We start from the raw sequence: 12,585 nt of genomic DNA, 5'->3' as shown, positions 1-12,585 counted from the left end.
AGAGAAGAAATAAAAAAAAAAAAAATACAAATATGTAGAACAATATATATATATATATATATATATATATATATATATTTATTTAATTTTTCGTTCTTATAAGTTTGCATTTTCATTGTTTTTGTCGATTCTTCATATGTTTTTTAACAGTTACTAACAACAAAGACAATTTTAGATTAAATTTGAACTTAAGTTAAAGTTAAAACAAAAATAAAATAGACAAAAGTAAATAAAAAATTGCAACTTACACGAAGCAAATATATATTTAAGCCAAAAGTTTTTCATATAATGTCAAATATGAAAAAGTCAACAACTTTATAATGCGGTTTCATAGTTTTTATTTCTATCACTATACACACAATTCTTTCAACTTCAAATTCAAATAAACTATGTCTCTGATTTACTTAAATTAACTAACCGAAAATAGTTTTTGACGAGTAAAGAAACTATTAATAATAGTGACAACTATTTTTAATTTTGATAACACTATACCAAGACGACCGACAACAACATCATATATAATTATAAATAAAAACAAGAAAATAAGATATATATAAAAATGTTTTTACCAATATAATCTTATAACTTCAATAAGCAATATTTTGACATGACTTCCTCCCTCAAAGAAAGAAATAAACACATTTTTATTATATACAACTCTTTAACGAAAACATGCTAAAAATGAATTACTAATGCTAAAGGTCGGCTCAACACGTTATGAGGTTTCATATTTTTTTCGGTACAAAATCATTTATTAAATTATTATAATCGATATTGTTTAATAATTATTGTTCAATCAATAATAAAGCTAATCCATTTAATCTTTATTGTGACACCATTGATCTTAGATTAAGATTTAATTAATTTGAGTTTCAAAAGCGATACATGAATTGTTAACATTATTCTATAAGCAATATATGCATTTGAAAAAGAATCTAATTGTCTTATATAATTAACTATATCAATTGGTGTGTCATTTTCTAATTTTGTTATCTTTCTTAGAATTTTAAGTTATACAAATAAATCTAATCTATCACTGTGTGATTTGTTCTTATGTTTTAAAAGACGTTTAAGGTTAATGCAATTTTCTTTTAATTTTTCATTATTCCAATTTTAATTTCTCAATATTAAATAGAAAATAAAAAATATTTACATACAATTTAAATCTACTTTAAAATGAAGTGATTAATCTAGTAAAAAACATTGACTTTAATATTAACCGATGACTTTTTTAGTGAAAAACAATGTCTATAATCTCAAATGCTTCTATATACACTATCCTGACCATAAATGATTGTATTATTTTGTGATTTTAATTGACTGCAATCAATACAAATCTCAATTCAAATAAGATATGCCAAAATAAAAAATAAATTGACGGACTTTTTTGTTTCTATACTTGAAGGTTAAAAATCCTCAAACAATCCTATTTTTTAACTATTCTCCTAATATAGAGTAACTGTTGCCGCTAAAACATACTCCTACCCGTCGCTATATGCTTTTGGCAGCAAGATGCATATACAACAATAATTTTCCAAGCAATGACACGATGTATACTAACATTTGCAAATATTGACACAAGTCTAAGCAATAATGTATACTATACTGTTCTATTATATATACTAATTTACAAATCCAAATCATTTACTAATTTACAAATAGACATGTGCAACTAGAGCTGGGTATTAACTATTACCCCATTTTATTTAAACCCGCACATTAAATATAGATCGGGCTGATTCGTCTGTGAAAGATAATGAGTTATAATGTGTTGGTCCAAAGTTAAATGGGTTAATCTTAAAAGTTATTTAAAAATTGCACTTTTAAGAATATATTAAAGAAAAATAGTGATTAGTGATGATAAAAGTAACGTTATTTCAAATGTAGTTTATAAAAAATTATTTTATATTTTTCTCTAAGTTCAGTGTTTATTTTATATTATATTAAAAAATTAAGACGGCGATATTTCACGTCAAATTATATTTTATTTTTCTTGTTGCTATATTTTCACGTCAAATTTTTTTTAGTCAATCTATACATAGCATAGATAAACGTCTAATTTTAAAAAAAAAATATAACATAATGATTTAAAATGTGATTCAAATAAAATAAAAAAACCTTAAATTATCTCTATGATAGATGAAGCAGTGAGAGGTTAAGTTCTTTTATGGAGGCAGATAGGTTTTTGCAGTTCGAAAGTGTATTTATTTTCCTTCAAAATAATATGTCGACAAACTACATTTTCGCTATCTAATTTTGTAATTTTTGATAAAAACTCTGGTTGACGTTGTTGGCCCCATTAATATACTGAATTTTTTCTTAGTGTAATTAATACCAGATGGTTATGTTTTTTTTTTTTTTTTTATAAAAAAATCAGTTACTTATTGAGAACTCTTTTAATAAATCACTAAATTTATTTTAATTTTGTAAGACGTTTTCAAATAAATCAATAAAATTAAAAATATTTAGTGTTATTAATTTTGACAAATGTTAGGGTGTGATTTATTCCTCCCAAAGTTGGCATGAAGTTCTAAACCATTACTTTCAATTATTGGAAAGCGTGAAACAATATCAAAAGAGGTGAAGTTTAAAACTAATACAATGGTCATCATAAATCTTGTTTCCAAATTTCAAAGTATGTATCTAACTCAGAGAAATTCTTGTATAGTCACCATCTCAAATAAAAATTATTTAGATATATATTAAAAAATATATATTGTGACTTAATTAACCTTAGACTTTTATAATTTAATTAATAAAGAAAATCGAACAAAATTGAATTGGATTATTACAAAAATTTACTAAAATCAAACCAAATTATTAATGGTTTGTCGGAAATCAAATTAAAGTGGTAAGACTGAACTAAACTACTAAATCATATTGAATTTATATTATTAATTGATATTATAATTATTAGAAAAATAAATAAATAAGCAATTTGAATTGAAATTTTAAAACAAAAAATCGAATCAAACCGTTAAATTAGATTACATAAAAAACAATCGAACTATGATAGATAGTGAATGAACTGAACTTGGTACAATTTGGTTCACGAATTACCCACTAAAGTTTAGTTTAGTTTTTTTTATTGTGGTTCTCTTTGATTTTGTAGTGCGATTCAGCTTTTGGGTTTTTTTATAGCCCTACCAAATATAAGTCATTTTTAAGTTTCAAACTAATCTTAAAGAATAACCAAAAAACACATTGAATTGTCGTTTTTCCTTTTTTCTTTTGTTTTTTTTTTCTTCTTTTCTTCACTCAAGAGTGATTTAATTAGAACCAAATTTTGGTACAAAATAATCCCTTTTGTTGTTTTTTAAAATTCGAAAACCTTTGAAAACAATTTATGCCACCGAAAATATTATTAGGTTAAGTCGCGGACTAGGTCGCTCTCTTTAAGACGTTTCAAGACACTGCCTAAAATTGTGCAAGACAGACTATCAACCACGAAGTCCCCATGATAAAACAACTCAGATACTTGTATCGGAGTTCTACTGCATTCTAGAAAACCGTTCTAGAATTACACCCTCAATATGGCAGTCTTACGACTGACACTCGTAATATGACACAATGACCACTCGAAAGAGAAGAAAGAGATGAAGCAGAAGGGGGAGAAGAGAGAAAAACCTCAGATATAGAGAACTTTTGGTGTGATTTTCCAACTGAGGAGAATCCTGTATTTAAAGAGGAAATCCGCAACTGGATCTGAGAAATCCATGGATCACCAGAACGTGCGCTCCAAGTAGTGGCCCTCAGAAACGTGCGCTCCAAACTCCCAAAACGTGCGCTCCAAACTCAGGAATTTGACTCTAACTTTTGACCGAACAACAAGGAAACGTGAGACCAAAGATTAGGGTTTTGACCGGGCAAAACAGACGCACGAATTCAGGGAGGAAGACTAGATCAGATATGACTAGGTGGAGGGCAGTTACGTAATTAACGTTTCAATTAGAGATAGAACGCAAGCGATCAGTTAATTAAAAAATGATTAATTAATTTTCAAGCAAAAAATAATAATACAAGCCAACCGAACTGGGCCGAACAACGGTGGCGCGCGCACGTGGTGGTCAATATTGTTTGCATTCTCCCTCCTTCACAAAATTCATTACCTCCACCTTATATACCCTACTAGTGTGTGGTATCCATCCAATGTGGGACTTCTCAATTTTTTCAATTCACAACAACACTAGCTCTCATAAATGTCATCATTATTTCCAATAAACTTTCATTAAAAGCATCATAATTTCCGACACCTTTAAATCATTTTTTTCCTTCTCTGTTATTTAAATAAGTATTTTCACATATATTTAATTTTCTTTTCGTGATTTCGTCGTCTTAATACGGTGTTTTGATTTCTTATTTTGGTGCGATGTTCATTTGGTTGAAATTGATAGATTAGTTTTGATCTAGAGAAAATTTAATCATTGACTTTAATGTCTTCAACATTACAACTAGTTACGAAGACATGAATATTTCAAACACTTTAATCATGTCATATATGTAGGCATTTTGTCATTTTATGCTATTAATTTAGATGATGTAAGTTTATTTGCAAATTCATCATTTTTTGTTTTAGCTATTTTGAATTAAATTGTTCTCGAACGATGTAATTAAAAACGAAGAGCACGTTTAAAAGTTTCACATGATAATTAAAAACAAAACTAGTAATTACACCACATTTTGTAGTATACAAATGAAACTATGCCAGAACACACCAGGTAAAGCTTGCAGAAGAATTAGGTTTGCAACTAAGATAGGTTACTATTTGGTTCCAACGTGGTCGAGTCCGTTAGAAAATCAAGCAATGGAGAAAGAAAATGATGTTCTAAGTTTATTTTTTATATTCTCTCTAGGTTGCATTGCGTATACTAATGTCGAGCAAGATTGATTGTTTGACGATAAACTAAAGATAATTTTGAAACCTTTTTCTCGTCTAAGAAATATTAATTCAACCACATGCATGTTTAATTTGTTTAGAAATATGGGGTGAGAAAAGAAGTTGTCGTAATTCTTGGATTCTTTACTTGTGTTTTTTACGTGCAAACTGTAGCTATTAGAGTTGAAATCAAAATGATTGAAAGCAACGAGTCAAAAACTCTCACTATAGATTTTATTGTCCTTTGTGTTAATTAAATGAATTTCATGCATCTTTGTCATATTTCAATGACCCAACAAGGTGCTATAAATTTTCATGCAAACTGAAAAACTTGCAACGCAAGCCTAATATTGATCCTGAGGCATTTACTATTTTCCTTCACATATAAGTTTTATTTACATTATTTTATTTACTATATATAGAAGTTTGATCCACAAAAGGACAACCTGCCCAACATGAAGCGTTACGTCAAAATCAATTGAATCTAAGAGAAGTAGTATATAGCTTCCTCTCTCTCTAAGGCGCATCAATGCTTGAGTTATTTTTTCGATGTCTACCTAATATAGTTTCATGACCACTTAATGAGCATGAAGGACCATTTGGCATCAATAAATGCTATCAATATTCTCTATCTAATAATAAATTCTACGATTTCTTTAAGGGTGTGTTTGGAGGCAAAATTAGAGGATGACTTTTCTTTTCTAAATTAAGAAACCATTCTATTAAATAGATGAAGATTTATCTCATATATAAAATAAGTATGAAAATTTAATGAGAAGACTTCCTTATAATTCATATTGATATTGTGAAACTGGAATACAAGACCTCTATTTATAGAGTATATTTGAACTTAACCAACCAACTAATTAATTCATCAACCAACTAACTCAACTCAAACTAATTTCATCATTTCTAATATTAAGTATCAGTGAAATATTATATGATTATTTATCATATTATTCATTTAAAAAAAACTCAAATATAGATTTAGCTCTAAAAAATTCTACCGTCCAAAACTCAAGTCCCCAAACATACCCTAATTTAATCAATCTCCTGCCACATAATTGATTGGATGGAACTTTCAAGAATAATGTCATTACTTAAGGCTTTGTTACCTTCTTCTAGTGCTTGATTGGGGAGAAGCATCTAAGCCATCCTTGGTAAAAAATGAGTCTTAAACCATGGTTAACTATGTAAGTAATACTCAAGGGAGATTTACCAGTATCAGATATTAGGTTATAATAGCTGTTGAAAGCAATATATATATATATTTTTCATGATATGAAAAATGCAAGAATCATGAAATTATAATAGCTGTTGAAAGCAATATATATATATATTTTTCATGATATGAAAAATGCAAGAATCATGAAATTATAATAGCTGTTGAAAGCAATATATATATATATTTTTCATGATATGAAAAATGCAAGAATCATGAAATTATAATAGCTGTTGAAAGCAAATATCAAATTAATTCCTTGGATACATTTTAAAGATAGCTTGTAACCTAGCAGCTGACAAAATGAAAGGAAATGAGTCATTTCAATAAGAATATGGTGTGGGACAAAAGCTAAATGACACGCATAAGGAAATCAAGCAGAAAAATAACCAAGCAGAAACTTATTTTATTTTATTGATCTCTTGCATACAATTTTCCAAATGATAACATCAGAGATGAACAGTATATTCCTAGTATCACATAAAAGGCCCAAGACTGAAAGATCCTTCAATCCTTTCACCAATGTTCTTCTTCCAACAATGTGTAATGCGATCCACATGCTATTCTTCCCATGTGTACACAATTATTTTATAGTTATGCAGTTTTAAATCCCTTACACACAAAGGTAAAGCTATAGTTGGTTTTTGACCTATTCAACATGACCACTACAACATGTGAATGTTATGTATTGAACCGATGCTAAAACCGGGTCGAATTTAATTTTATTGTAGGAGCCCGTTACATAAGCTAAAACTAAGAGTATCATCAGTTGGAAGGAGTAGGAGCACCATTATCAGTCATGAGAGAGTGAAGTTGCTCTCGCAAGAACAAAACCTGGATCATGAATAACTGGTTGGTAAGTATCACCATCATATGAAATGTAAAGATTGAATTAATTAAATATCTCTTCAATTGTGTCATGATATTACTGTGAGAATTGAACAAATGGTATTAAGTATTAAAATTAAATTCTTGGATGAGATTTCAAGGGCTATAAGTATAAACACATAAAAAGGAAAAAGAGCTATATGGTTTCATACTAAGTAAAATAAGGGCAAGCAGATTTAATTAATTGTAAGCTACATTTTACCACTTGAATTTTGTTCCCAGATAAACTTTACTGTAGATTAGGCAATGGTAACATTAAATCAGCTCAAGCCTTTTTCCTATAGACGGGTTGGACAGGGATCAACTAACTCCATTTTGATCAAAAATTTAATTTAATTTTCTCTAATATCAGATAGAGTAACCTTTTGGTGGAAAATTTGGAATAAACTCTACATTAAAAAAAAGGCAACATATTCTGTGAATCAGGAATTGATTAATCTCACTAGTTATATTTATTAATTTGTCCCTAGAATAAGTTACACAAATTGATTTGTTCTCATTAATTATAATTATTTGTTGTAATTACCTGTATAGACTATAATCTCTATTTATACGAGGAATAACAATGAGAAAGGCATCGAGCCATTTTTACTAACATGGTATCAGCTTGTTACGATCCTAAATTTCTTGGAGTTTAGGTTTTCGAATTTTTCGAAATCCCTTTCTGCTTTCTTGCTCGTGGTTTCTTGATCTCGGTTGTCATTGTTCGTAACTCTTGCTTGAAATATGATTCTCCTTGGTCGCAATTGAATTTCTGCTTCAATTTGTGATTCCGGGATCAAGTTTGTTCGTCGTCGAATTTGTTCGCTTGTGTTTCTGATTTCTGATTCGATTTTGGCTTGTGATTGTATTTGTTCACTTATTCTTGTTCACAAGTCTAAGTTTGTGGACGTGTTAGGTTCCAACCTCTATTTACCAGTGCAAGTTGTGATTTTGTGATGTTCACGTTTTGCTGTCCCGTCCATTTTGTTGTTGGCTGCAACAATACTAGTTTTCATGGCTTTGGAAAAAGAAAGAGATTAGTTTTGTGTTCGCTTCACCGGAAATAACTACGCTACTTGGGAATTTCAACTCAAGATGTATGTCAAAGGGAGAGCATTATGGAGTCACTTGGATGAGATTTTTAAGGCACCACCAGAGACAGTTGCTTTAGACGCGTGGGAAATCAAAGATGCTCAAATTATTTCTTGGACTCTCAGTACTATTGATCCTCAAATGATCAATAATTTGCGCTCTTTCTCAACTGAGCGTATTTACAACCAAGACAATACAGCCAAACGTTTTCAGTTGGAGCTAAAGATAACCAATTACAAACAACGTAATTTGTCTGTTCAGGAATACTATTCTGGTTTTTAAATTTGTGGACATAACACTCTGCCATTATACATGCCGCTGTTCCCAAGACTTCTCTCGTGGATGTCCAAATTGTCTACAATACCAGTAGGAGGGATCAATTTCTCATGAAGCTTCGTCCGAAATTTGAGGCTGTTAGAGGTGCTTTACTGAATAGAAGTCATGTTCCCTCTTCGGATACATGTGTTGGTGAGCTTCTCACGGAGGAGCAACGTCTCCTTACTCAAGGAACCATGTCTCATGATGTTGTTTCTGAACCTGTGACGCTTGCATATGCTGCCCAGAGTAGAGGTAAAGGTCGTGATATGCGACAGGTCCAATGCTTCTCATGCAACCAATTTGGACATGTTGCTCGTAGTTGCAGTAAGAAGTTTTGTAATTACTACAAAGAACAAAGTCATCTCATCTCTGACTGTCCCACACGTCCCCCACGACCCACACAACGTTCGATGCAGGCATTCCATGCCATGACAAGACTTGTAGTTGGTCCTTCTTCTAGTGGTGCATTTGAGGGCGGTACCATTTAGCCTGAAATGATTCAAAAAATGGTACTTTATGCACTTTCAGCCTTGGGCATCCAGGGTAAGTTTTCTGATGTTTCTCATCCATGGTTTCTTGATTCTGGTGCATCGAATCACATGATAGGTTCGTCTGCGTATTTGCACAATTTACATTCTTATCACGACAATCAACAAATTCAAATTGCTTGTTCTGAAATAATTTGGCTTTGTGGTCTTTTGTCTGAACTTGGGTTTCCTCAAACAGAGCCAACATCTCCCTATGCTGACAATACAAGTGCCATTTAAATTGTTTCCAATCCTGTTTTTCATGAGTGCACAAAGCACATTGAAGTAGATTGTCATTCTATTAGGGAGACCTGTGATAATCATGTTATTTCACTTCCTCGCGCCAACACTCAATTGCAGATGATCTTACTAAAGTTGTTCCTCGTCCGCGCCATCAGTTTCTTGTTAACAAATTGATGCTACTTGATCATCCGCATCAATTTGAGGGGAGTTGTGAATCAGGAATTGATTAATCTCATTAATTATATTTATCAATTTGTCTCTAGAATAAGTTACACAAATCAGAAATTGATTTGTTCTCATTAATTGTAATTATTTATTGAAATTACTAGTATAGACTATAATCTCTATTTATACAAGGAATAACAATGAGAAAGGCATAAATCCATTTTTACTGACAATTTCATGGTATCTATTCTAGTTGTAGCAGTAACGGTAGAAAATAGAGTAAGGAAAATAGTTAAGTACCTTTCGGAGAATTCTCGGCCAAATATATATATGAATGAAATGGTAAATGGCCTTTCAAGGCGTTCAAGTGAAACTGAATTGTATGTTTTCAAAACTAGAAAAATTAAAAATGTATTTTTAAACTAAGTGTACTGAATTAACTTGGATGAATATTACAAACATGAAAAGTGTAATTTACCCTTTAATTTAAGATATGGTAAATTTATGGGGAAAATTGCTAAACTTGAACTCCTTTTGTAGGCAAAATTGACCATATAGACAAAATAGTCACTTTTATTCTGCATAAAATCACTGCACATTGTTTCGTTGTTGTCCATATTTTTATCAAGAGAACTTTTAGTAATTTTTCAAATTTTAGATTAAAAAAGGACTGGAAAACTGGTTCTTAAGAAATGCACATTACCTCTTCCGAAAGCAAGGGAAGGAGATTTTCGGTTGTTAGAAGGCTCGCAACTTCCAGATGCAGCTTTTCGTCTTTAATGCCTGACCATGTATGCAAGGGCAAGGCCAATAAAAGCACTGTTAAGACATCTGCAGTAGAAGGGTGCATTCCAATGCATTGACCTTCATTACAGAGACACAAGCTACTCGGCTTCCTTTGACACAAAGGGACCAACACATCAACTCCTTGTTCACTATTGCCTCCAGTTGTAACGGTTCCGGAAATCAATGTTACCGGATTTTCACTATCAACATTCAGATGCTTTACATTTATTTGACTACAACATTTTCCACCTGACAAACGACAACCAGTCAAGAGATCCGCCCCTTGGCAGCAAACACGTGTAGCAAGTGCCGATAACATATCTTTGTCATCAAGGCTTGCAGTGGTATCACAACACGACCTTTCTGAATCCAACCATGTTGTCACGTGTTTGAAGAGTGCAGTTGACCGAATTTGTTCCAATACATCTGCCTGAAATTTCAAACCACCCAAGCATTATGATTGTTTGTTTATCGAATTCAAGAGTGAGATAATTTTTCCCCTAACAGAAAAGTAAGTAATTTCAAAACCTTGATTGCTAGCCTTCCTTTCTCCTCCTCGCTCAATGTGAGATTCCCGTCTTCTTGCCTACGAACCTCAGCAATCCAAGTGATAAACTCTCTCAATTCGCTAGGAGGAGATTTAAAAACAACAAAGAGTACTTCCTGAATGTCTTTCAGATCATCTGATTTTAAAAGGCGAGGAACATCTTCGGTTAGAAATTTGGCAACACTGCTCCAACTTTCATGTCTACAACTCTGCAGATAGTCTTAAAGTAAGTATTTACTGTAATCTACAAGCACAGATGATTTGCTTGAAGCATAAACAAAACAAACTATAAAAAACTCATGAAATTAGATAATTTATCTATGTTCTCCAATGGTTTGACAAAGAATCAACCAGTAATACAGTACCACAGTATAAAGTATTGACGGTGCCCTGTTAAGCCTTGAAATAATCATGTACCTGAAATACCAATGTCGAAATATAAATGGAGGGCAACAAGATTAGTTGCAGAGTTTAAAAACTCAAAAGATTTCATAAAATTGTAGCCTTCAAATCCCAGCAATTAGCAGACTTTAATGATATACTGATACAATCAAATAGTATAATTTCTAAATACTAAATAAAGCTAAGCCAAATTTCATCAGCAGATAACTACCAATGACCAATCAGATAAATATGGTGATTAAACAAGAGTAAGTGCATTGTGACCACGATATGAGGTAAAGATGTTGTACTTCCACCCTTTTTTGTCGCAACTACAACATGACTGCAATGAAACTTACTGCCTCCTCCTGCCCCCAAAAGAAAAATTCACCAAAAGGACTCGGAAGATGTACATTTATAATCTATAGATGAATTGAACAACAACCATCCTCTAGAGTTTTGTTTTTCTGATATTTTCTGTTTAATGTGAATACACTAGGGCAAAAATAATAATTTAGTTCATCGTAAAAAAAAAGCATAGCATACACGCCATGAAATATTACATTTTAAAAGTTTATAAAGTTGAATAAAAAAAAAAAACATCACATAAGATGAAAATCTTATAAATAGTAAAATAGTACCCATTTTTCAATACTAACTAAAGGAATAGCAATACTTAGTTTTAGTGAAAGCCTGAAAGGAATCACAACAAGTTGATTGAAACAGCAGTGCAGGTTACATCGTATTGACAAAATTGTAGGAAATACCCTACTAACCAATATGCTTAATCTAACAATGCAAAATGCACAAGAACTTACCCCCTATGTTGTCCAGTTGCTTGATCAATGGTATTCATGGCATTCCAAAGATAAGTAACGGGAACCCAATGAGGAGGATATTTGAATCGAGCAACATCCAATATAAGGACCATATCCCTTTCAGCATGATATCCTCCAAGTGGTGAAAAATGCCCAATTCCAGTCTGTTACCCAACAGTATGACAAATTTTCATCATTTCTTCTATAAACCATCTCTATGTATAAAAGATCTTAAATAGTTAATTCCCAAACTCTTGTTAAAAATGAAAATAGACTTGACATGGACTTGCAGGCAGTTTGGATATACTTGTCATGAAACACTTGTGAAAAAAATAATATTAAAGCATTCTTGTAATAACCATGAGTTTTTTTGAACAAAAACTTCTCATATAAGTTGAAATTAGTATATGCAATTCATTATGTTTAGAAGATCTCTTATTTAATTTCTTCATAAACATCTATAAGTTTACAAGGGTTTTTTACAGGTGAAGAACAGTAAACTTGTTTTAATTGACATAAGCACGCATAAGTTAAAAGCTAATCCAAAAACGACCTTAACTGAGAACTTAAGTCAAATAAAAGAATGTTATTACAGTATTTATGATTAGATAACGTAACACTAACTAACAGAAGGGGAAAGACTACTTTACCATACCTGATTGAGATGAGTCCTGTTGTAAGACACAATGACATGACAATCCTCAGACGAAGAACATGAAATCACATGGTTGCGAAAATCA

At 31.4% G+C, this 12,585-nt stretch overlaps 1 protein-coding gene across 1 annotated transcript in view; it reads right to left on the bottom strand.

Moving 5' to 3' along the window:
- Window positions 1-6,484: 6,484 nt before the first annotated feature.
- The window catches only part of LOC101495095 (glutathione gamma-glutamylcysteinyltransferase 3-like), a 7,778-nt gene continuing 1,677 nt past the window's right edge, over window positions 6,485-12,585 (bottom strand). Inside the window, exons 4-9 of the mRNA XM_073366614.1 lie at window positions 12,501-12,585; window positions 11,846-12,009; window positions 11,012-11,063; window positions 10,628-10,855; window positions 10,017-10,529; window positions 6,485-6,932 (exon numbers count right to left, since the gene is read on the bottom strand). The exon at window positions 12,501-12,585 is cut by the window's right edge and continues 14 nt beyond it. Coding sequence (XP_073222715.1) covers window positions 6,864-6,932; window positions 10,017-10,529; window positions 10,628-10,855; window positions 11,012-11,063; window positions 11,846-12,009; window positions 12,501-12,585 — 1,111 coding nt within the window. The 3' untranslated portion in view covers window positions 6,485-6,863. The remainder of the gene's footprint in view (window positions 6,933-10,016; window positions 10,530-10,627; window positions 10,856-11,011; window positions 11,064-11,845; window positions 12,010-12,500) is intronic.

This window comes from Cicer arietinum, chromosome 3, assembly GCF_000331145.2.
Source record: "Cicer arietinum cultivar CDC Frontier isolate Library 1 chromosome 3, Cicar.CDCFrontier_v2.0, whole genome shotgun sequence".
In the NCBI taxonomy this organism is placed as follows: domain Eukaryota; kingdom Viridiplantae; phylum Streptophyta; class Magnoliopsida; order Fabales; family Fabaceae; genus Cicer; species Cicer arietinum.
The sequence above is the reverse complement of the archived record's forward strand: the minus strand, read 5'-3'. Positions and strand labels throughout refer to the sequence as shown.